The sequence below is a fragment of the Anas acuta genome, chromosome 3 (genome assembly GCF_963932015.1).
Source record: "Anas acuta chromosome 3, bAnaAcu1.1, whole genome shotgun sequence".
NCBI lineage: Eukaryota > Metazoa > Chordata > Aves > Anseriformes > Anatidae > Anas > Anas acuta.
In genome coordinates, this window is record NC_088981.1 from 112,397,539 (window position 1) to 112,423,943 (window position 26,405).

Sequence of the window (26,405 nt, forward strand, 5' to 3'; positions counted from 1 at the left end):
TTAATATACGGCAGTGTACACATTACTTTTAGTCCTTTGCACACAGATTAATTCCAGAAAACAGGAGTGTGAGCAGGTAAAATTAAAAAACAATTCATAATCGGCAGTAACATTTGATGTACAAAGTTCACATTTAGGATATTTTGGTTGCAAAGAGAAGACACATTTTTCTGTTTATTTAAAATATAGATGCTTCTAAAGCTTTCGCAAGCAGGTCCAGGAAAGCAGGGCAAGAAAACCACTTACAAATGACCACAATACCATGCAGTGGGAGTAAAAGTTAAGACCTCACATACTCAGCACAAAGGAGGAGGACGGCTGCACTACATAAAAGTAATATTTTGCTGATCTCCTCTTGATCCCTTGAGTGCTCTGTCTTAATTTGAGGTTTAAGTTAGATTTCAAGCCTGCGCTACGAGCGGCTAAAGCAGACCCATGAGCTGCCCCAGGGACACAGGCAGTACATGCCTGCAGATCCTGGTGATGGGCTGAAGCATAAGCCCTTTTCTCTGGTTCAGCATCATCGTGGTTAGCTCTATATTTGTACAGATTTTATGGGAAGTAATGAATACGTTTGTGAGGACAGCACAGGCTGGAGGAGCAGGGGACGGAAAGAACCATCGAAGGAGGGACTGAGATTTAAAAAACAAATCTGAAAACAAACAAAGAGAACTAAAATATAAAAAGGCAATAAAAAGCCCATTTTGTCTTTAGCTGAATACAACATTAACACTGCCTTTGTCAGCAAAAGAGACAACATCTGCCTCCTGCAGCCAGCACCTGGCCAGCACGTAACATTAAGCCTTTTTCCAGGGTCACTGAGATGGACACGGCTGGTCAGGCTGTATTCTGTATTCTCCAGGATACATTTTCTGAATAGGGGCCAGATTCTGTGCCAAATCACTGCAGAGACTTCCCTTGACTTCAGAGAGCAACAGCTTGGGCCTTCGGGGAGGAATGCAACATGGCAATATTGAGGATTTGGGACTGACAACTTCACTGTGTTGGGGTGTGTGAAGAAAACAAGTATTTAACCAAAAAAAAGAGGTATAGGTTACCTGAACTTTTATCTGAAAACATTTGGATTTGAGTTAGGTATCACTATTTTTAAAAATTCCCTTGCTGGATTAAACTGGGTTATACTGTCTGAATGCTATCTAAAAATGACTTGAGGGAAATCACTGAATAACAGTATAGTTTTTCCTTTTTGTAAAAATGACAAGGAAAACCTACATAGCCTAGAACATCTTTGGCCTCTTTCTGCCCCATCCTGCTTCACAAAACAACATCACTACTAAAACACAGACTTCCAAACAATTAAATAAAAATGACAGCGCATTTTTGAAAGGGGCTGACAGCAGCAAGTCCCCTGCAAACTTCAAACTTGTGTGATCTGTATTCTTGTCCACCTACACGCTATCCCAAACATCCTGCCATTAATTAGCTAAATGTTCCAGCTAGTAAACAAGAATAACGATTGAGGGGGCTGGAAAAAGAGACAGAGTCGGCCAGCAGATAGTCACAACAAACCAGCCCACTCACTGGTACACGGAGACATTGGAGCTTGTATTTTTTTCCTTCCATGGAGGGGAAAAGAAAATCACCTTAATATAACACTGTCTTTCCTGTTGCTGCAGCCACATCCATATTAGCAGGCGAGAAAAGTCATCCCATTTCTGCGGTAGGCACTCTGTCAAAGAAAGAGAAAATCTGTAATGAATTATCACGTCAACTTAAACAAGGGAAGAAGGCAGAGAGAAAGGCAAGGCTTTCTTCCTGTTTTGTAGACTATTCTGGCTGCAATCTAATAGTGTGCTTAATCTGAACATTTCTGGTGGGGAAGCTATAAGCAACCACGTTGTCTATTAAAAAATCAGTGTGGTTAACAAGTGGTTAGTGACTCTATTTCAGGAGAGTGAGAGATATGCAAAAATGTAACATCCTATTTTGTTAATTGCCTGCAAAATAGATGAGGCCAAAAATACACTATTATGCTGAATCTGTTTGTCCTTTATAAGCATGTGTTCTCTATTCACTATGCTCAAGAATCGCTTCTAACCTAACTATCCTAATAGTCTATAAATTACTGAATCATTACAGTTTTCCAAACCTAGCTTACAGTCTGAGTCTGCAGCTATGTAAACAGACACTGGTATAATCCCTACTCCCCAAACCAAACTCATTTTAAAGACATTCTGGTCAGTATAAAATAATTTGATATCTCACACATTGTAACCCGGGATTGAGCATTTCCAATGATAAAGAAACACAAGAGTTAAACAGCATCTGAGAAAAGAATTTTAAAAGATCCTGTGACCCTGCCTCACTAAAATATCTTTCATGCATTTTTAACATCTCTTTCGGAATCAATATAGGAAGCTATGCCTTTTTAACTCAGGCACATTGGAAATCCTATATTTTAAGGGGATATTCTTTGTTTATTTTATTTTATTTTATTTTATTTTTGTTTTAAGATATTAATGATACCTTCAAAATGGAAAGGGGCTCAAATACTTTTGCTTTATTTGGTTCGCCTTCAGCAGTCATCCAGTTTTGAAAATGAAAATACAGTCATCTATACAAGTACAGCTAGAGCTTTGTCAGATGTGTTTTGTACCTCTTAGGGTTCATGCATTTAGGAAGTGCCTCATATACCATTTTTAGTTACTTTAGCAATTTCCTAATTAATCTCAGGAAGATCAAATTCTCCTCTCTTAGACTAGAAGAGTATCATAAAGACAGTTGAAAAGGATAACCTTGAACAACTTTGTGTATAAATAGTATTTGTACTGAATTGTAAGGAAATAGTTTCAAAAACAGCAAGCGTGTATTCAGAGAGACATTTACAGACACTGAATATGCAAAAGGAAATATGTACAAGATGTTCATTACAGCATCCCTTACATTAACACCATACTTCAACATGCACATTGAGCAGCATATGGTATTAGAGTCAAAGAGTGGAATATTAGTTCTGGGATATATAGCCAGTCATCAGACATGACAGTATCACCACAAACAAAGAAAATAAATCCAAAAACTCCATACCCAAACATGAAATGCACAAAAACAGACTAGCCAATAATTTTGAAAGGATCCAATATATTCCCACAACCACAAGCAGCAAGTCCAAGGGAGTTTGGATCTGCAGCTTGCCCAAACCATTAGGGCTGGCATTTTGAAGTCAATGCAAAAGTAATGTTTTTAGCTCCTTGACCCCAGTATTTTTACAGAGGTTTATAACCCAAGTGTCAACCTTTAGCACATAAATTAAATATTCAGGGCTATTGTGCAGTTTGCTTGGAGATAAATGAACCCAAGTATAAAGTTGGATTCACATGAAAGATAAAAGGTTGAATTTTATGAAGGGAATTTTGGTCGCAAAAGCAAAGTTGGGCTTGGCTGGGCTTACCTGGGAAATAATGCAGTTTAACATTTTCCAACATGGGCAATATTATACGGTTAGTTATAACCCTGAAAAGGTCATTTTAGAAGCAAGCTTCAGAGGAGGAAGGATAACACCTTCAGAAAGCTGGACACACCCACCAGTCTATATTTAGTAATATATTATAGCTAGAGTGGCTATAGTTAGGGTTGAAAACTATTTCCTACTTAACTCCCTGTTTCACATACTTTAAACTTTCTGAAACATTTGCCCTTGGGCTGAAATTTCCTTTGCTTTAATCCCTGCCCGAAATTCAGTTTTGTTGGAAGGGGCCAACAAAATTCCTTAAGCCATTTTGAAATTCAGCAATAATAAAAACAACACACTTCTCCGTCCCAAGCCAGAGAAAGTGATTCTGATATGTGCATATTTTATTAAGGAATTTGGACACTAATTGAAGCATTTCACCCCCAAAACAATCTTTACCTTCAACCTCAGCTTAGAGGCAACTGTTTTGGAAATCAGTCTTTCATGGGAGGGAGTTTGATTCATCCCATTCCATAACAAGATAACACTTCTTTCTTATTTTGATACACTACCAGATAATATAGCCTAACCTCCAAAATACTTTTATGCATAGCAAAGCTATTTTACAGTTACCCCCTCATTCTAAGTTACGCCATTTATCTTTAAGATATATACAGCTGAATTCATGATACTAAAAAACATATCTGCACATGCCAAGAATCCTGAAGAGAAACAGCATGTTTTTTTTTATAAACCTTGTATGTGCATGGGCCATCACAAGAGAGATTGTACGTGTATGACAGTTATTCACTGTGGTTTGATATAATGAAAAGGGATGAGATTTTTGGGTGCTATCTGGCACTTTGGCAGTAACCTTGTTTAAAAAAGGACAGTTTGGCTCAGAATTACACGCGGAGGATAGCGCAGCCTCTTGATGTGGAAATAAAATGGCAGGCCATACGTGAATCCATTTGGCTGGTACAGAGCTGCAACATCCCAACATCAGGAGATAACATAAGCCCACCGTCCCTTCTGGAGCCCAGTTTGGAAAAACATTTACTGCATCCACATTTTTTTGTGTGTGCTCTCTCTCTCAAAATGTGCAGTCTACCGGCATGTGCTTTGACATTTCCTGCTGTGGGCTGACTCTTTGCCATGGCTGAAGGTCCCTCAGCCTGTTACCGCACCCACTGTGCGCGGGTGGTCAAGGGACCACCTTTTAGATGTGGGAAATCACCTAGCTTGGCACAAATTATGCCGTCTACCTTCCCAGAACAGATCCCACACTATGAAAAGTTGATGTAACCTTATTTAGCCCATTTAGCCTTCACAGAAACTCTTCTGGTTTCTTGCTATCATATGGCAAGGTTTTGCATCCTCTTTTCTGACCTCGTTAAAAGCAAATCAGATTGCTGCAACCCACAACCAGAACCTAAGCAGGCTGGACCCAAAAAAAAAGCAGCAATATGACCTTCATTTTGCCCAATCCACTCTTGCCACATGCCCCTGTTTGGGGGAAAGGCATGATGATTTTGCTGCTGAGCACTCCACTTCCTGGCCCTGACCCGAGCCCAACTAGGCAGCATGTGGATGCATTTTCTTCATTTAAGGCAATCTGAAGAACTTATGTTTTTCCCATTTGCAAGTAACACAGCAATCGCAAACTCATGTCAGTTACATCTCTGCACTGTATTACACCAGACATCATCTGCCTGCCTACTGTACTAGGAAGCCTACCTTGAAAATGTTGTGCCTTTAGGTTATCATAGTACATTGGATTCTGATATGGAAAGTTTCTCTGGGAACACTACCATAATTTACTCATCTTTTATATTGTTTATATCATCAGTCTGAAAAGAATGGCAATGCAGCAGAAAATATAAGCTGTGCTCACTTCTATCACCCATCTAAAAGCAAGATCACGCTTTGTCCTTGGTTTGGTGGAAGAAGGCAAAACTAACAACTTAAGAAGGCAATTTGTAATAAAAGGCCTTGGTCAAGAAACTCCTCAAATTTCATGAAAACTCATCCACTTTCTGCTCTCTTTTTTAGTCCCATGTCCCTCTTGTAGTAGTAGCACGAGCTAGGATGCTATGATGGACAACAAAGAACTGCTCCTTGAAGAGGGCAGCAGAACTCCTGTCCCCAAAGTAGGTCATATAAACTCTTTAGTGAAGAGCTTATAGGGCCAATTTATAGGGCAGAAAGTCACCTCATTTTTAACACAGACATACCGAAGCTGTGATTTACAGAAACAAGCACCAGCCAAATCCAAAGATTTGAGTACTCCTCCACTTTGGAGCATACCAGATTTGAAGACTAAGACTTCTGAACAGGCACCTTAGCTAGAAATGGTTTCCAGTTAACAATTTATAGTAGTGCATAACTTCCCAGCTGTAGCATGATGATAAAGAATAATTTTGGCAAGAGAAAGAAACAGCTGTGACTTTTGAGCAGGCTGATAGGAATTAAATTCTTTTTTGGAATAAGTTTTGGAAAGTGTAGGGTAAAACATCTCCAGTGGACATCTCAGACACGGGGGTCTATTGGGCCAAATCTTCCACTAGTTTCATGCTCGGGTTCTGCTTGCATTGAAGATGAAACAGAATTTTGTACCACCAGATAATATATTGTTTTATCATTTAAAGATGATAAATCCTGCATTACAGGTCCTCTATAAGCAAGTTACAAACAACATTTTTAAAACAAATTATCTGTCTCTTGCTGTCCTTGTGTATGTGTGTGGGCAAGTGGTTTAATTACAATGCATGAAGTGGAATGGCAGACAGAGACATCAAAATCAAAGAGCAAGTCCTGGCTGAACTTCATTAGCAAACATAAATACAAATAGGCACATCATGTTTGTGACATGCCACGGTCCTTTCCTCCTTTGGTAATTTTACTCTATTCTCTGATATTTGCATAAATGTAAATCAAACCATATGACTTAGACAGGCTTATGATAGGGGAATCATATGCAAAACGTTTTTTCATTAAATAATTTTCTTCGTGCAGTCTTACAGTGTTACTGTGAAAATCAGGGAGGATTAGATCTCAGACAGTGAAAGCCTTTATTTAAGAACAGTGGAGGGAGCCCTGCCCTTTAAATAAGAGACATTCTTGGATCAGACACTGGCTGGCAGAATGGAAAAAAGGATGTAGCATTAACTTTCATTCCATTCCAAATAACCTGGAACCCATAAAACACAAAGATTCTCTAATTTTAAATCTGCTCCCTTTCTCCCTGTGTTTTCTTTCCATTTTATTTGTGGAATGTTAACTTTAAAATTTCATTAGCCCGCCATAATATCAAGCAAGTCATTCTAGGCACATTCATAGCTCTTTCTACATAAAAGCATCTACATTAAAAACCCTGTGATTAGAAGGTTACTCTTCTAATTTTCCCAGCCTGCATAGTCAAACCACATGCAAAGAAGTGTCAGCTTATTTACAGATTAAAATAATAATTAGTTTAGGAGGCAAAGCATAAGCAATATTGTTTAAAAAAGAAAATCTGCATGTTGTTTAGAATTAGCTGCTTCTGTTTAGGTCTAAATAAATTTGTATGGATATAAACTCTCCTTATTAAAATTATATACATATTACAAAAGAAATATAATGGATAATTCTCTTTCCAATTTAAAACAATAGCATTGGAGGCTCCAGCTCTACAAACCCATCTTTAATCAGTAGTCAAAGCACAGATGTCTGATATTACTCAGAGAGTGAAGGAACTTTTTATGTATATAATGTCTAGAACATGGTCAGTAATGAATAACAAATCCCAAATATATATGTGTAAACACCCAGGTTTAGTTGATTATGAATTTGGACAATGCACCAAATGATCTCCCTTCTGTCCTCATGAAATCACACAGATTTCATTTAGGAAGGGCCAGACAGCTGTGCTGAAAGCTCCAGCATCCGTTTACCCATACAGCTAAGGTCATCCTTGAAGCACAACCACTGTTGTGATTAAGCTAGCCCCAAGGAACCACAGCTAGGTGTTAAATAACACAAATAAAACAACTTAATTGTCCGGGTCTGTTCTCTGAGTCTTCACCCAGCCAGTAGAACCCCAGCTACAGCAGTGGCTTTTGTGTCGTGAGTACTGGGTGCTCTCCTGAAAGGGGACGGAGATCATCAGTACACTGTACGTAGGCGAACGCATACATCAAGCACTGATAAAAGCACTGCCCCATTAAACCACCTTTCAATGGTCTGTGACAAAATGCTTTTCAGCTTTGTCAGTTCTGGGCTTCAGTTTGCTTTTTATCTGCCAATGGCATAAATATTTTCAGTAATCACATAAAACGGTGTGGTTGTATCCAGGAATGGGATATATCCAGGATATATCATCCAAGTCTGTTAAAGAACATAGTCTAAATCTGAAATACCCAACTTTTTCTTTGTTGTTCTGTGCTATTGGGAATAATGACATTCTCGAGGCTGGTGGAAACACAGGAGCTCTGAAAAACAGGACCCAAATGTATTTCTCAGACACCTTTGTGCAATACCGCCAGTGGAAGGAGAACAAAATTTAGGGCTTTTATTGCCCTTCAGCTCTTTTTGCCAAATTTGCGATGCCGCAGTAAACTAGCAAAGGCTGTTCACAGGGCTGGGCCGATATTATAAGAAAGAAAAACAAGGCAAAAGGATCATGGCTTCTGTTGCAGCAAGAACTGGGGTGTGGGAGTGGGGTACCAACGTCTGCCAAAAGAAAAAAAAAGAACAAAATTGGTAGGGAGAGAAAGATCATTTTAAGTTTCTCAGAGGGTATTGTAAACAGTGGAGAAAGAAGGAAAAAATGGAACCATAAAACAATACTTGGCAGCCAGCTTTGCAAAACAAACATATTTTCACAAAGCTCTTCCCATCACTGCCACCAACTTTAATAGGCTGTATTTGTCTGAGAGCAAGAAACCCTTTTTAATTGTTAAGAGAACAGAAGGCGCTGCCTAGCACGCTGGAAGAATTTCCTCTTCTGAGTCTTCACCGAGACTCAAGCGCTGCTCAGTTCAGTGTCAGGGAGAGGAATTACTTCCCTCGGGCTGCAAAACCCGGAGCTGGGTTCTTGAATCGAGGGAGCAAGGCTGCCTTCTCCTGGGGAGCAAGTTTGCATGGGCTTTGGTGTAATGGCCCACAGCACCAGACAGGCCACTGGCAAAGCACACAGAAGACCTCAATAGATACAACCTGATGTACCCAGTCGTAAAGGAAATGTGGAAATTCCCCATCTTAATGGAAAGGTCATGGTTCCTGAGTATCATGAGCATCGTAATTAGTTCATTAATAATTTTACCACCTTACGTCACATTGGTCAAAACGCTTTGAGCTGCCCAAAGACTAATGTCTCCTGTTCTGAAGTGTCTCAATTTGCTGCTTTAACTGTAGGGTAGCAATAATATGCATGGGCAATTTTGCTATGTCTGAGAATTAAATTAAAGCTAGAAGCCTTGAGACATATGTGCAAAAGACTTTAAGTATGGTCAGATACTGAAACCTCTGGTTTATGACTCAGGGCACACCACAGATCCTTAGTCACTACACTCCCATGTGAAAATTTACCACTAATAATAAAAATTCTTTCAAACTGCAATACAGCATAATGAGCACGAAATAGCCTGGATGGCTCACCCTCTCCAAGGATGGCTTTTCTTGACCTTGTAAGGTTTCCCTTTGCTGAGGAAGAGGGTCAATTTTTTAATTTTAATTTTATTTTTTTTTTCTCTGTAGATAGTGAAAGCAGAGGGTTAAATTGTTCCTACATGTCACCACTGCGCATGAACTCAGCATATGATTTTTAGCGAATTTATTTGGAAACAACATGGTGTGGTACAGTCGTCTGAGCACAAGGACAGGAGCCAGGGCTGGGCTCTGCTCCCAGCTCTGACACTTACTTGCTGTGTGGCCTCAGACAAACCACTTAATGTTGCTGTGCTTCAACTTCCCCTGTCTTTGAAACAGAAATACTACCACTCACTTAGAACTGTTTTGAGGATTGATTGATTATGGAGCTAATACATCGTATTTTGGAAATGCTGCATGCTATTCAATAATTATTTTTTGCATTATGTTGTGTCTCTTCGCATTACGTTGTGTTTGGCCATTGTAGTGGCCAAAACACCAGATGTACAGAAATGGATGCTGAACTTGGCAGGTACTGGATAGGAGGAGCTGGTGTTTTAATACACTATTTGGGGAAAAAAAAAAAAAAAAAAGATATTTCACCTATATTATTTTCTTGAAACTGTTGAAATTGTTGCACCAAAAGGAGCATTTAATGACCTTTTGCAGCATACTTCTCTTTCCCCACCCCTGAAAATATTCTGTGAATGCTCACTTCAGAGGGCACACCATCTGTACTCTTCCTTTTGATTCAGCAAAACATCTTCACGGGGAAATGAGTACCCAACCAACAACACGGGGCGGAAACCCTGTAAACAGAGGAATTTTCTCAGGCTCCGAGGTCCTTCGCGGGTGGCGGCGTTTGGGTGCGGGCCCTCCCAGCCCCGCGCACCGACTGACTGATGCACTCTGTCTGCAGCCGGCTCCCGCTCACCGGAGCGGTGGGAGGTAAGAGGAATTAAGGTAATGCATCAGTGGTTGCCAGTGGAGGAGATGGGGAGGGAAAAAAAAAAAAAAAAGAAAAAAAAAAAGAAATATACTATTTCAATCAAAGTCTGAAATTTGTAGAAGTGGTTTTGGTCTCAATATAGAAAAAATATTTATCCAAGAAACTCCTACTCGGGTGCGAACATCCTACTTCTAGTGGGATTTTGTTTGGCAAAGTGCTGTGAAAGAGTGGAAGCTAATACAGAGCATGTCTATAAACAAATATATTTATTTAGTACAGATTGACACATTCACTAGAGTATTTCAGTGATTACACGTGTAAAACTATTTCCTATAGTGGTTTCCTTTTGTGATTCTGCTAATTTATTCAATCCACCCCATTTTCATGCATTGAATGTTATGAGCCATTTCAGCCACCCAGACTGAAATGTGCGTTCGGAGACTACATGCCTGTTTTTTCATTTCATCATCTACACATAATTATTTGGTGATATTAGGAATTCGAGCTCAAATGGAAGCCAACCAACATTTTAATAGCTTAAAAATCATACAAAATGAAGTCTGCCCTGAGGTTAATGAATAAGAGCCAAATCTTGAGGTTCTCGCTCAGTTTTTACTCACTCTTTATCCAGGCAAAAGTTGAATCAATTGTACTTGGACTGATTAAAAACAGAAGAACATATATTTAGAGCTTTCTCTCAGGTAAAACTGAATAAATTACCTAGGATTACGCTTTAGAGTGACAACCAATCGATCTTTCACATGCATTTCTGCAGCACTCTGGAGAAAAAATTCAATGCTGAGACAGTTTACCCAGTTAAAACAATACTTTAGCAGCAGAATAAATTATTACACACTACCAGGTTTTATGGCACTCATATTAGAAATAGCCCCAAATCAAAATATGCTTTCTAGTCCCTCATGAACTTCCACATACCAGGATCAAATCCAAATTTAAAAAATGGTGCATGAAAGCTGAACACACTTATCCTTCAAAACAAAGCTCCATCTCTAATTTGAACCTTAGTCTGGGCATATATTGATACAAATATATGATTTTTGATGACAGGAAGCACTTATAACTTAGGAAATTAAAGCTTATTCTTTAATGATATGCAAGTTGTCCTACTGCTTGTGCAGAGAATGCAATGTGCCTGTAAAAAATATAAAGCAGAGCAGTTAATTCCTTTGAGCAGTTAACACTTTACTTGTAATTGGTGATAATCACAGGAAGATCCTCCTACCCTAAATAACAACTCATTTCAGTATTGGACTTTGCCAGCCGTGTCAAAGCAATGACACATTTATCCCATCAAACAAGATCTAACCATTAGGATGTGGAAAGGAAAGTAGTATGAAGAACAGATTTACTGGGCATATGCAAAGTGAATAAGAGAAGGAAACAGTCGTTAACAGGAATGATCTGGTCATCTGTGAATAATAACAGATCACGGACGTGGTCTGTGTGATAGCGGCCCTGCTCACTATCTCCTGACAGCGTGCAATTAGGATCTCAGCACTGAAACATGCCGAGCATATTAAGAGCTCGACTGTGGGTGGCTTCTTTTGTAAATGAGCAAGTGGGGACACGTAAACAGAGGAGTCTCCTCCAACCACCACCCATGCCGCAGGCCTGGAGCTTTCCAAGCTGCAGTGACTGGTCCTGCTGTTTCCAACCCTCACCACGGAGGTGAGCGGTCCTGGGTCTCCCCCAGGCCGTTCCTAACAGTGGTTGCCTGCAGGACGGACAGACTCCTTCACGTACTTGCACTGGGCTCTACAGACCACGAAGAGCATGTTGGCCAGCATGCCAAGATGGCTCAAAGCCCCACAGGTTGATGCGCAGGGTAACCAGCGTAAAAGAGTCCTTGTTGTACCTTCAAAGAGGTGGCAAGATACAAGCTGAAACTTGGGGTCCCAAGGACAGCCAGGACTTTTTCTTATTATAAATTATACATTTAAAATTACACTATACCCATCTTCAAATGTTGGAAAAGCTCCTTGACAGAAGATGGACTTCAAGTCTTTCTAAGGAGTGGCTCAAGTTACCTATGAACTTTCCAAATGTCCTTCTGTCTGTCTGCTCTGTACCTGCCTAACATCTTGGCAAAATGGCCCATCATGGAGATACTGGGAAGTTGCTCAGAATAGCAGAATTCTAAAATGTCTTTCCTAGAATTGACTAAAACTCCCTTTCATTCATTTCTGATTGACTGGTCTGCGGAGACAGCAGTAATATTTACTTTGCAAGAAAAATAATTAGACTGTTTCTGAATTTTCATACTCCTCTCCTTCTCCACAGACCCTCCTATATATGTTACTTGCTATGGCAATCTTTACTAAAAATAAATTTCTTTTGAACTGCTAGTTCAGAACAATGCCATTAGGAATATCTCATCCATCTGACCCATCACATCAACAGTTCTCTTCTTCAGTACCACTGTCTCTCTTGCCTTTTTCTTTTGTACCCTATTTTGCAGAAGACGTACGTTTATATGCACATCTACAAAAATGATACTCGCCTGGAAACAAAGTGGTCAGGCCATAAGATTCTTCTGGCTGATTGCCACTGTTCAATCATTAAATATAGACTTAGGAGTAAGGAGATGGATTATCGGCTTGTATCTCCATCAAGGGCTTTTCATGATACCACAGCCCATATTTTTCTAATAACATTGAAGAATATTTAAATCCTTTATGAAAGTTTTTTCATAAGTACTCTTTGATGGAATAACATTTTGATTTGTGTGCATGCTGACACCAGAACAGCTCGATTACTGCATGTTCATTTATCAAAGAGCACAAGGTCGATCCTGTTCGGATGCGGAATTATTACATCAAATACATAACATGCACTAATCATGCTGACAGCAATACTCCCTGCTTCTCATTGCTGGATATACAAAAACAACAAACAATTACTGTAAATGAAGAGTTAGTTAGGTCTCATTAAAAGGTATTGTTACTAAAGTAATAAGAGTTTATATTAAAAAAAAAAAAAAAAGGTGGTAGGGGAGTTATTGAGCACCAAAACTAGAACATATTGCAGTTCCTAGTCTTAAAAGTTGATAGCATCCACTGGATCCAGACTTCAGCAAAGAGAGTATGTTGTCTCGGTCACATTAATTACTGTAATGGTGTAACCCCCTTTTTCTTTGTTTCTCCTTCCACCCCCAGCAGAGTGGCTGTTGGTAAGACGGGAATGTCAAACCCAGGTTTTCAGCCCTCCAGTAGCTCTGAATTTCCTGGCTTTTGTGGACTGAAATCAGACCCTTAACATCATTTTTGTGCATGTTGTTTTGGGTAATTGACATTAATTTTTAGGTTGCATCACCAACGTCAATCAGCACTGCTCTCAGAGGACTGGAGTTAAGGGGCCACAATAAAAGGACATAATATTGTTTCTTTTGTTTTATTTTTGGAGCATTTTGACTACTCTATACTTTTCCCGTTGATGTTACATTCTTTTTGTGTGAGACATTGTAAAGCATTATTGCCTGTCTTGTTTAAAAGACTACTTTGGTATTACAGTAAACGGCTCTAGGGGCTGGGGCAGTCAGCACTGCTAAAAATTCAAGCTGATACAGTCAACACTGGTAAAAATTCAAGTTGATACCTTTTGTCTCTGTAACACTTTGAAGAAACCATGAAACAGCAACACATTTCTTTCAAGGGAGATGTATTGCCAGCTACAGATGTTTTCCATCTGGGAAGCGGAAGGTTGACCCCCTCCCCCTCCACTCATCAGTGTTCTCACATCGTAGAAGGCATCTACAAAGACAACACGGCTGTAAATGATATTCCACAGAAGCCTCCATCAGCACGTACTGTGAACGAACAAGCTGATTTTCATTGTACAGGGCAGGAATATGCACCGTTGCAGCCTGTTTATGGTAAAGACTTTGACTCTTCAGCTTCCCATTTTACCAGCATGCTGCACAAATATTTTAGTAAGGGGACAAGAGAAGCCAGATTAGGCTTCTGATGCTAAAGTAAAGAAGTGGAAAAAATAAATTAAATTGGCAGAGATCACTGAAGATTATTACATTGCATCAGCTGGTGCATTCAACATCTCCCTCAAATCCTTTGAGTGAGAAGGAAAATTCTCTTTCCTACAAGATCATGGTTTTAAGAGCAGGAACATATGAGGCACCTCTATTCAGCTAGACCGATTAGACATTGATACATACACAGCATCACAGGTATACCCATATAACAGAGCAGTTGGGTGAAGAAGTGATCTGCTGCCCCATATTTTTTGTTGCTCCCATCCCTATGTAACAGCTATAGTAAAAATGGACTCAGATGTACAGCTCGACTTTAAAGAAAGTAGAGATGTATTTCCAAATGTTACCTTCCTGTAATAGGAACAATGTCTTCAAAATATCTTAGAGCTCCAAAGCACCATTTTGCCATGCTTACAGTCTGGTTCAAACGAGCTTGTTAGGTGCACTCAGTATGTTTTGTCCTTTCATAAATCTGAATGCTTTTTTGGATACCTAAATGGGAAGGGAGTTAATCAAGTCTTGAAGGCAGGTGAGACTTTCCACAAGTTCAGTTTGTAATGGAGGCATTACAAACATCTCAAACAACCCTTTCTGAAAATATGTAATTATCTCATCTCAAAAGTAATAAGCTTGAGAATCAAAAAGAACCAAAACAAAGAAGGAGTGTGAGCAAAAAATTCTTTTTGCCTATTTCCCTACACTTTTGGCTTTATCCAACACATGGAACTAGTCTATGTTAATCGGTATGAAGTGTGCAACTGGACCATTACGGCTCGTCATGCTAGCCAATATTTGTAACTTATATTAGTTTTTAGATTTTGCCCTACAGTTGTATGATTATCATATATTATCACATAATAACAATATAAGCTCTAACATATCTACAAAATACACCCCAATGTAGAAATTTTGAGAGCCAACGTCTTATGTCAGTTCCGGTCATTTCACTAGGAGCTATGTGGCTAAAACTTTAAGAAGGCTCAGAAATAAACTTTAAATGATATTCATATTTCTTTTCTTTTCTTTTCTTTTCTTTTCTTTTCTTTTCTTTTCTTTTCTTTTCTTTTCTTTTCTTTTCTTTTCTTTTCTTTTCTTTTCTTTTCTTTTCTTTTCTTTTCTTTTCTTTTCTTTTCTTTTCTTTTCTTTTCTTTTTTTTCCCTTTTTCTTCTAAAACATGAACCACTATTGACTCATTTGTTAAAATCTACAAGATATTTCTAAATAACCGGAAATCTTTTCATTCCTTCTTTCATATATTCCTGCTCTTTCTCTGTTCTTCATGACAGCATTTTTTTTCTCATTCTTTATTATCAACTCTCTTCTCCTTCACTTTAATTAAGTCATTCCTTCTATTTATCTCTGTCTTTACACCTCAGTTCTGCTTATCTGTCCCTTCCTTCCCAGCCCACTCTCCCATCTTTCCGTAAGCCATCATTCTGGCTCACCTTTGCATCCCTCTCACTACTCTTTTTCTTTCCAACCTTATTTCTGCAGATCTTTGTCACCTTCTGACATCATGTTCTCTGTGAAGAAGTGAAGGGCTCTCTGTCTTGACAAAATTCCACCCAAAACTTACTTCATTCTCTCCTGACTAGCTTATGGCTCTACAACTATATTAACAGTCATTCTAGAAACTATAGAAAATTAGAGCTATTGCCTATGATAGTTGTAGGACAGAGGAAGAATTTTGTAAGTACCAAAGGGTACATAGAGCATGCTAAGAGAAATTCAGTGTTTGTGTATAGGAGCAGGAGGATCATAAACACCAATTTGGAGCAGCCAGCTATTCGCATCCCAGGCACAGAGCCCTCAAAAGCTTGAGGGAGTTTCATGCTTCCCACAAGCTTAAGTTCAATCTTGGATATTAAATATAAATGAAGCATGGAGGTTTTTTTTTTTTTTTTTTTTTTTTTTTTTGGCTGTGATGATTAAGTTTGCTTAAGGGAAAGAAAGCAAGAGGGAAATGGAAAAAAATAAAAAGGCACATGCCACCCTGATGTCAAAGGGAAGTGTGTTTGTGCCTAGTGCATTGAAGAAATTGATAAAAAATACCTCACATTTGTGGAGAAGTTCCACTTGTGAAAACCTGGGGCTTTTGCCCCAGAAATGGTGCCCTTTAGCTTAGCCGGGTTCAGACACCAGCTGAACTTGCAAGCCTTAATTTCTAGAAAGCTTCTATTTTTCCTGAAAAATCGGTGTCACTTAGCAGTATTTCTCTTCCCTTTGTCTTTAGCTGGGCATGAGTCAACTGAAAATGTATGACTTCTCACATAGCTCATAGCAAATGTAGATGTATTGTGGGGCAGAGTATTTTGGGTGGTATTTCCTCCTGAAGGGGTGCTGTGATGGGGTGATGGGGTGAACCATTGATCCTGGCCCTCTCTAGGGGGTAGAATTCATCCATCCTCAAGGAAATAAATCTTTTTTGCTATGTTTCATATAGTGCTTATGACAGGTGTTGCATTCACAGAGAAGAAAACTCAGGGCAATGAAGTATGAGCCTGTCCACACTGCACAATGAAACATCTTGGTCCTGATCTGGAAGAGACCGAAGCAAAACCAGCTGCTGATTCAGTTTTGGCTTTTGAAACAACTGGCCAGGGTGCCAACTGGGGTGGTGTTTTTGTCTTGTGGGCAAATTTTAATCAGGCACCAGGCAGAGTCAACCAACTAATTACTCACAGGCTACTTGCCCAGTATTAAAAGGGAACAATTTTCAATTTTTGACAGATTGGATTCAAACAGGCAACAGAAGTGAAAGCATCTATTGTCCATTATCCCATCCAGCCCTGAGACTTTCAATTTCTCAGTTACCACGTAGCCTGCTCAGAAAAGGTTGGCCAAGCAACAGCCTCTCTAAACAAATTACATCAAAATTCCTCACACTATGCCACATATTCAACTTCTCTTTCCAAAAAAGAGCCACATAATAAGTTTCTAACAAGGACATTGGTTATTAAAGCACTCTAGATTTTCTAGGTCAAAGAGGTGAAGGGCAAAGTCATAATAACTGAAATAAAATATTCTATAAATCATGTGTGTTTAGTTACAAATACCAGAAAGCAAGATATGAAGAGACCTGCTGCTACAATAACCAAAATTTAGTTAACTATTTTGAATTACCATCTTCTTGATGAAAGCAGGGTTTAAGGCACCAGAGTTGACTTTTGGAAATACCCAAACAGCTCTAAACCACACAGCTTAGTAGAAGTTGGACTTTTCTTTCTTTTCCCACTCCTTCCTCCAAACCATGTAAGACAGACATGGCAAAACAACAAAGAAATACGCTTGTAATGTACATTGTTCCTTTTTTCATGATTATACAACAAAATAAGATACCTTTTTTCACACATTTATTGCTTGGTTAACAGAATGATCTAAACTGAGATGTGTAAAATTTCTTAACTCATTTCAAGTGAGGAAATTTTAAAAATTGGCCATCTGCACCTCTTAATTCTTAGAAACATTAAAATCTGAGATTTTTGGAAAGAACAAAATATCATTTCAGTATATTTTGTGACATGCATTTTTCACAGTCCTGTATCTGTATAGTAGTGGATAGTAAGAGAAAAATGTATTTTTGATGGAGTTTTCTTCTCTAGGAGCCATCCTTTATTTTTCTACTTCTCAAATGTATTCAGACCCATACTTACTGTGAAGACTAGAGCAGTTTATCAATTTTTCAAGGAATATTCTTTGTTAAAAATAATTTAAAACATCAGTTCAGTGAAACATTGAGAATAAATGTGCACTTGGTTAGTGAAATGTTGATTTAAAATGTTGATTAAAAAAAAATAAATTTAAAAAAAAGAAAAAAAAAAAGGAAAGAGCCAGATTGACAGTCTAAAATGGTTGCAGAGGAGCTGCAATCTACCTTCCATACCAGAAGGTAGGAATGGATCAGCCCAGTACAAGTGGAGCAATGAAGTGGGAATGCAATGGAAAGGCAGAGGATGTTCTTTCTCAGTCAAGAAAGCCTCATAGCAGTCTCTGTTGGTGGGCTCCATGGGCCCCCATATGTAATCCTGCCCCCACCCCACACTTCCTGGCAAAAAAAAAAAAAAAAGAAAAAAAAAGAGAGAGAACAGTTGGGGTGGGCTGTGGTACCACTTGCCTTCCTTCTGGGTGAATCCAGAGGAGGAAGAGATCAGGATAAATTATAGGGCCCTGAAAAAGCTCTCTGTGTTTATGATTGCACCATCTGGAACCAGTGATAACTACACTATTAATGGAGGCGTTACTACAGAAGATCTGCCGTGTCTATTAAAACCAGCCATGCTGTGTGCTGGCTCACGATGCATGTTTGCTCTAATTTCCTCCCTGACATTTCATTCCTAAAGCTGTCAATAACCCGTTAACCTTCTTGGCACTGAAATTCTAAAACAAAGTCCCGTTTCAGCTCTGATTTTGAATTTGAATTGTGATAAGCAATACCAAAGGCTAAGTTTCCAATACATAGCTGCCCTAATCTAAATCATGCAATGGGTCCTTTTTTTTTTTTTTTCCCCTTGTTTTCCCTTCCTTACACGTAGCTTTTCTTTGCATCATAAACCAGGATACAACAATGCTGTTATATGATATCCTAAAATTAAGAAATTAATTTGACAGCAGAATAGCACTGTTCTTTACTGGTAAATGACAGCTTGATCCTGCACTTTACAATGGCCAGAAGTGTCCTGTAATCAGGGCGATTGCTCACATTCATACAGTTTGAAGCCAGAAGGAAAAATTAGCTCATCTCGTCTGACCTCCTGTGTACCACAGACCACAGAATTTCAGCCAGTTGCCCCTATTTTGGGCCAGTAACCAGTTTAACAAAAGCGTATTTTCCAGAAATTCATTTGACCCTCATTTGGAGTCATCACGAACTAGACAATGCAGAACTTCACTTGGTAGTTTGTTCCACTGTTAATTTCCTTGTGCCTTACTTCTAACTTGAATTTCTCTGGTATTACTTTTCTACATAAACACAAGTTATAAGAACGGCAATTATGACTGTCTCTACGATAATAGCAGCATTAATGTGAAAAGAACATGTCCAACCAGGATGTTAAGAAACATTTTGGCTACAGGCACAGAAATATTTAAGCACCAGCTGAGCCAGGTAAGCCCATTTCTGGATTTGGTGCTGTGTCCGAGTCAGGTACAAAAGGATGCATCTACAAAAGCATTTTAGTTTGGATCAGATTTTGAAACAAATCTCCCATTCAGCCCCACTTACTGCACATCAGTTTGCACCATGGCATGAATTCAGAGCACACTAACTGGACTCCTTTTGGGTAAAACCAAACCAAAAGTTGCACTCCAACCACTAACAGGCATTCAGTCAGTGGGGCCAGGCTAGACCTAGTGCTAGAGTGAAAGCACAACCCGCAGAAATGCTCTTAGTGTGGATTTCGGGTCAGCACCACGCATTTGTTTTTGACACATCTGCTCCTGTTTGTACTTCTTGCAAAAGCAGGCACAGCCTAATTCCCTCCGAGCCTTGTGCCAGCAGCAGCAGAGAAGAGAGAGAGGGAAAGGAGGTTTTAACAAATAATTTCAGGAAAATAGTAATTGGAGGAGGGAATTTAGTTGAAGAATAGATGGCTATTAATGCATAACCTGAGGATACCAGTTATCAGAAGGTAACATGGCCACTAAAAAGAGTTCCTTTTTTTTCAGTAATATCTTTATGTCTAGGAAATAACAGATACTGCTGAGTAATTCACCTGGTCTATCCTGAGAAGACCAGCTTGGAAACAAATGGCAGCTAGGGGAAGTGCCAGGAAAAGATCAGGAGAGACACCAATGTGGAGTAAAGACAACAAATCTGACCTAATAAATTACAGAAGGACATTCATGGTTCAGGAATTCCACAACATTTTAGAGCCTGTGAGGACAGTGGTCATCATTCATTGCTTCCTGTCAGTGATGTCCAATGCCCACTGCCCAAGGGAGAAAGAATAGGAATTCACCTTCAGAACTTGCATCCAATTACCCAGTCCAGACATATAGGTCAGTTAGACATTTTATGCTACAGACGACTTGAAATGACACATGTAATTCCAAACAAGACCACTTAATATTTATTTATTTTTTGTGGCTCCTAACTTTTCCAGATGAGCAGTGTCATTCTCAGAAGTAGTTCTGTGTAAGACTACCAAGAGATGAGCGAAGAGCAGTAAGAAGATGCTAGACCAACAGTCAGTTCAAAACATATTTTTTTAAAACATTTGTTGAGGAATCTTCCTGGAGAGTATAAAGGTCGATGCAAGGGACTTTCATGGCAAACCAAGATTTATTACAGAGCTCTGTAGGGAATTGATGACACAGCAAAAGTAAGAACTATTTCAGTCTCAGTTCACCATGGTTTTCACCCTTCCTGTAAGTAGTCATTGCCAGAGCTACCAGCTTGTCCAGTACAACCTCTTCTATGTCACAAATCCTAATTATCCCATTTCTTCAGAAGTATCCCCATCCACAACAGGAGAAATTAGAAATTTCAGCATGGAATTTCAGAAGAGCACAAATGTCTCTTTAACATTTTCTTCTGATTTATATATATATATATATATATATATATATATATATATATATATATATATATATATATAATATTTACATATAAATAATATATATATATATATATATATATATATATATATATATATATATATATATATATATATAAATCTCCACTTTTCCATCTACTACTCCCAGCTTTTCAAGGGATTGATTTCAATTTTTTATTTTTTTCATTTTTGAGATTTCTCCTCTCTTGGATGAAGAAATAAAGTACTGAAATGTTCCAAATAAAAATGGTAGAAAACATTTGCTCCAGTGAGGTGCAAGTACCAACATAGGCCACACAAAATCTTTGCTCTTAGCCTCCCAGCAAATGTCTGTGAATCCAGAATTCTGAAATACAATTCACATAAGAGCAGACAGAGTTCATGATAATATGATCAATAACCTTTTGGGGTGTCCAAGATTAGAAATAGGTGCTAATTTAAAATGAGATTTTAAGTTTGGGACTGTTGGGAAGGGTAACTAATATCTACAAGAACTTTTCAAAAGATATACTCGGTCTTTGAATTCCAGATACCACTGAAAGAAAAACAAATTCCCAGCAAAAGGGGGAATCTGAAAAGAATAACAAGGTGATTTTTAAAACCTTTGTAGGTTCCGAGAAGTTGCTTTGGTCTTTGACCCTTTGGCTGGTGATGCTGGATATATGCAAACAGTAATCAGTTCCAGACCTGCAGTAGCAGTGCTCACTCATAATAGAATAAAATTATAGCTTACATAGGAACTCAGAATTGAGAAAATCTCTGACTATTTGGCAAAGGAAAGTATCAAGAAAGCAGAGGGGTGGAGAGGGAAAGGTTGTAAGGGATAAGAAAAGAAAATTATACCGTTCAGACAAATTACACAACATAGACTAGGGGCAGAAGGACAGCACCAAGCTGAGGGATCACGAAGAAAGCTCAAGAATAAGTGGATATGGCACAAGTCAAAGAATTTGCCAATGGGTACCTTTAAGGAACAAGGTCCATATAGCATTATCCATGGAGAAACATCCTTGCCACTGCAGTTAGTTTTCACCAACATATCAACACATTCTCTGATGGACTGGCACACATACATGACAGTCTTCAGAATGAAATCCAATATACTCCTGTCCCCGCTGGAAACCTCACCTTCCTACAGTCCCTGCTAATGTAACCAGCTGGGCCTGGAACAATGCCACATGTGATCATCTCCTGTATTACAGCTTTCTCTGTCGATGCTGGAAATGAAACCTCAGGCACGATAATACCAAGAGTTAACACACACCAGCGACGCTATGCCAGCTCAAACCAGTTACATTTTTCTGACTCTGTGGCGGTTTTAAGTTTTCCTTCTCTCCTTCCCCCTCCTCTGATCAAGGACACACATGGCTACCCAAAAGCAGCAAAGCCTTTCTACCAAAATTACTCTCCTTTAGTAACAAGACCACAAAAGACTGAAACACACAACACTGTCTGCCACCACCCTAGTCTAGCTGATTGTCTTTTAATAGCTACAATAAAGTTGTGCAAAGAAATAATATTCCACATCCTTGACTCTCCCAGTTAGTATATGGACGATCCCAAAGGAAAGTGTGCCTTAGCTGAATCTGCTACTTTATGAGTAAAACAGGAAGTTCAGTCCCCTTTTATTGTACCTTTTTATTTTTGAAAGGCTGCCCAAACAGTTCCAAGTTAAGTTGAAGCAAAGTTATTGATGTCAAGAAGCCAAGATCTTTCGCCATGGTTTGCTGAATGAGGAAGGAAGAAAACTGTTTGTACTCAGCTGTCCTTGCGTCTCCAGGCCAGCTTTGAGCCAGAGAAGCAGGAAGAGGAGAAAGATGAATAAGTGAAAAGGGATAATGTTTATCTTTTAACAAAATCACAATGTTCTGCTCCTAGCTCTAGCAGCCAAGACTCGCTGTTGCATCTTTAAGACAGATAGTCTCTTCTCTGAGAGACGACAGGCTAATTATAGTGCTCCTGCCAGAGGGAACTCACACATGCAAACCATTATGTAAAATATAATTTTTTTTTTCTTTAAGAATGCTCAAGATCATTAGACATGGTTTTTTCAATGCTAGAAAATCAAGCCAAAAATGAAAATAAACAGTTTCAAGTATTTGCAACATAATTCCCTCATGCATTTATGGAAATATAGTAAAAAGCGCCTTAAAAATGTGGTTTGACATTTCATGCTGCTCTGTTTTTCTATTTTTCCAGTTCTCAACATTTGCCCTCTTGTCCTGTATCATTTAAGTTCCACTGCAGTTTGGAATAGATGCTGGTCATAGCCTTTGACATTCTTACAGAACTTTCCAGCTTTGTTTCAACTAATGGGTGACAGAAAGCATCACAAGGACTTGCTATAAATCAGACAAATGCTTTACAAAATTTATTTTGCATAAAACAACTGTAAAGTTATTGTATGCAAATACGATAGAACCCTTCACCAAGATAATTACATGTACAGTTTTGCTTCCCTAACGATGTGCTTTGGTAATTTAAGGCTAATTGAATGATCGTTTAACAGCTAGGCATGTCAATGGAGTCCACAGAAAAGCTATAGGAGCCTGCTATTTATACAGATGTTTAAATGAAATTTAGTTTTAAATGGGAAAGATTTTTGGCATATATTTTCATAAAGCCGAAGAGGGTTATATGTAAGCATACATACACATACATCTGTGTATAAAAGCATTAGCTAGGAACAAAATGGATCATTCCTTTCTTCCACCTCAAATAAACTTCACCACAATGCAAATTTGCAAAATACTATTTCTTCTCATTTTCCATATCAAATGTAATGTTTCTTAATATCTACTGTCTTTGTTAGTTTTTCAGAACTGCTACAAGCCCATGGGGATATCACCCCATCTAGCAAGCCTACCAAGGTAACTGCCTGATTCAACTCCAGAAATGGCATGCTGGCCACTTGCAGGACAAGAAGCTATATCAAAGGGAAATACCACTCCTTCTTCTGAGCTTCCCTACCTCCAGAAGAAGGGCTCAATATACTGCTATCTTCAAGAGAGATCCTTACTTCAAGATGAAAGTGGAATGAATTCACCAAGTTTGGCTGTCGTGATGTGGAATGGCTTCATCTCCGCTTTAAGTAAAGAGAACTGAACTCCTGCCTATTTAAACTAATTGATATTTTAAAGGTTTTGTCCTGTTTATAAAGCACAAGGTTAGTGACAGCCCAAACACTGTGGCCTAATGGATTAAGCAAGCAACTGCATGCCACAGATTCCTGAGTTTTAATCCCGACTCTCTTAGTGTTCCCCTTCTTGTTCCATAAAACTGAGATAATATTTATTCTCTACTTCATGAGGGTGTTGTGAGAGTGAGTAAATGTTTGGACAGCTCTTGCAAAGGTCAGATCCTAACTAGGCACCTGCTCTTTACTGAAGTAAACTGCTTCCTCAGATACACATTATATGATCAAGACCCTCTTCTCCACAGCCTCTCAGATCATAATAACCATCCACACACGTAAAGTTAGGAACCCATTTGATGTTTTCTGATTTGAGGCTCAAGAGTGATTTTATCAGTAAACTCATTACGTATATAAATTATCCCCCGACCACAGGAGTAATTCAGAAAACATAAATGCTAAGAAAATTTTAATTTATTAATAATCTTAAGCCAGAAGCATAACACCTCCTAATGTGACATTCAATTTTAAAATTGTCATTTAATGCCTGGATTGCATTAAAAACACGAAGGAAAAAGATCATTTATTTATTTGAAAATGTTTAAAGAACCACTTCCTTCTAGATACTTTAGAAACTGATGCTCTATTAGTGTTCAAAATCTGAGCTCTAAAATCCCGTGTTTTATTAGATAGGCAATTCCGCAGACTCAACACATTGTATAATCCCATCAGTGGTTAGTTCTTAACAAACAAGGCACACATACAGCAAAAAAAAGACTCTAGACCAAGGCAGGAGGCAAAAAGAGGTTAAATCAGTTACAACCAGGTTTTTCCTCAGTTTTAACTCATAAGTGATGACATAAAACCCAGGAAAAAAACAGCTCTGACTTGAAAATGATTTAAATTTGCCAGCTCCAGCCATTTCTGGAAGTGTGCCAGGCTTAATTTGGATTTAGGCTTCTCAAAAGTTTGCACAGCTCTAACTTTAACCTGCTGCAGCCCAAAAAGTGTACCTGGTGAGAGACACAAAAATATTCCACGTAATTCAACACAAGTGACAGTCTGTTCTCTCGAGGTACCCAAGTGCAGGATCAAAATGTTTTAGTTGCTTCGTTCCAGAAGAGGGTGGTGCCGTGTCTTTATTAGCAGGGCTATCCACGTTAAAAATGCCTTCTGTACCGATCTAGCGCTGCATGAGGATAATGCCCACAAGAGGGAATAGGGCTTGTTTTCCAGAAGGGAATATTTTCAGAGTCAAGCTTGTAATTTGTATTTGCAAATCTCCAAATTCAACAATTTCTCGGCCTCTATAAACTCACAGATGGAAAGATTCTGTATTTGGAATAAATAATGTCTAAGCTTCACCTTCATTACAGGGCATTTTCTGTCAGAAGAGTGCTATATCCTGGCTCCTGAAATACACAGAAGCCCTTTGTAGTAAAGCTATCGCACCAGGCTGCTCCAAGTGTGCAGCTAAGGAGGTTAGTATTAATAGTACCATAGAAAGATTGGGGGAAAAAAGAAAATATCTCCACAAGCATCGATTGGGCATGGCAACAGCCCTCTTAGGATCCTGCCTGTGATTCAAGAGTATTTTTTATTTTAATATCTAGAAATGAACTTTTGTACTTGCTAAAAAATCCCAACATCGAAACATAAGTACATTTATCTTTTAACTATTTTTCCAGCCCTTTTCCAAAAATCTGCTGGTTATTAAAACATTGCTGTGTAAATAAAAAAAAGGTTCAGCTTTATAACTTGCCTTCTCTTTTCCCTGCTTACTCACACAATGTGATCATTGTTTGCTAGATTAAGCTCATTCTTGTGGCACCAGACTTTGATGTCACACACCAGGCATTATGACTTCATTAGATGTACACAGAACACAGGAGGACTGTGTGAAAATGTTACCAGTCCACACAGCTATCCAGTGCTTGAACCAAAACCCAACAGAAGCTTTGGAGCAGGTCTCTGACTATCAGGGACATATAGCAAACATATTGAGCACACTGAGGAATGCCAAAACAGCAGTTACAGCTATACTGTGTTTCCTCAGGGGATCTCAAAGCAAGGCTTGATATCAATCCTCCCCACTAATGGCATTAAAGAAGATAAAATAAATTCTTGTCTTGTGGGATTTGTTTGCATCCTCCTTGCTCACAGCATCCTGTTGACAGCATCATCACCAATGTCTGCAGTTTACACAATCCTGAGCTAAGCATTAGTCGTAGCTGCAGCATGCAATAAGACAAGGCAACCTTATGTAAGGCTGGGCCCTACAGAGACTATCATCTTCTTATTATTCTTACTATTATAAATATGCATCCTATAAAATGATGCATCAGATACTGCATGCTGCTGAAGGTGGTCTAACATGACAGAGCTGTGCAGTTCTTGAAGAGGACAGCATCATCAGCACTTTAATTAATACTCAAGAGTGAATTAATTTCAAACCACAATTGAGCACACACGGATGCTGCGTGGAAGGGACCTTTTTCCCAGATCAAACAGCATGTGGTTTGATCTGTGAAGACCCAGTGTTTAGCTGCTCTGAAGGACAGAGTTTAAGATTTCAGCTTTCAGAGCAGCCCACAATGCTAAGGACTTGACCTTAAGCTAAAGCAGTGGCAGGGAATATTCCCAGACACTAGAAATCCCCTTTACACTTGAATTGTCAGACTAGCTCCAGGAACACTTTTGGCCCAGGCCAAACACTGTGCCCC

At 38.9% G+C, this 26,405-nt stretch overlaps 1 protein-coding gene across 4 annotated transcripts in view; it reads right to left on the minus strand.

Moving 5' to 3' along the window:
• Positions 1-581: 581 nt before the first annotated feature.
• Positions 582-26,405, minus strand: part of SUPT3H (SPT3 homolog, SAGA and STAGA complex component) — a 279,570-nt gene continuing 253,746 nt past the window's right edge. For all 4 annotated transcript variants that reach the window (XM_068678801.1, XM_068678800.1, XM_068678803.1 and 1 more), the window contains one exon: positions 582-1,690. In XM_068678801.1, coding sequence (XP_068534902.1) covers positions 1,649-1,690 — 42 coding nt within the window. In that variant the 3' untranslated portion in view covers positions 582-1,648. The remainder of the gene's footprint in view (positions 1,691-26,405) is intronic.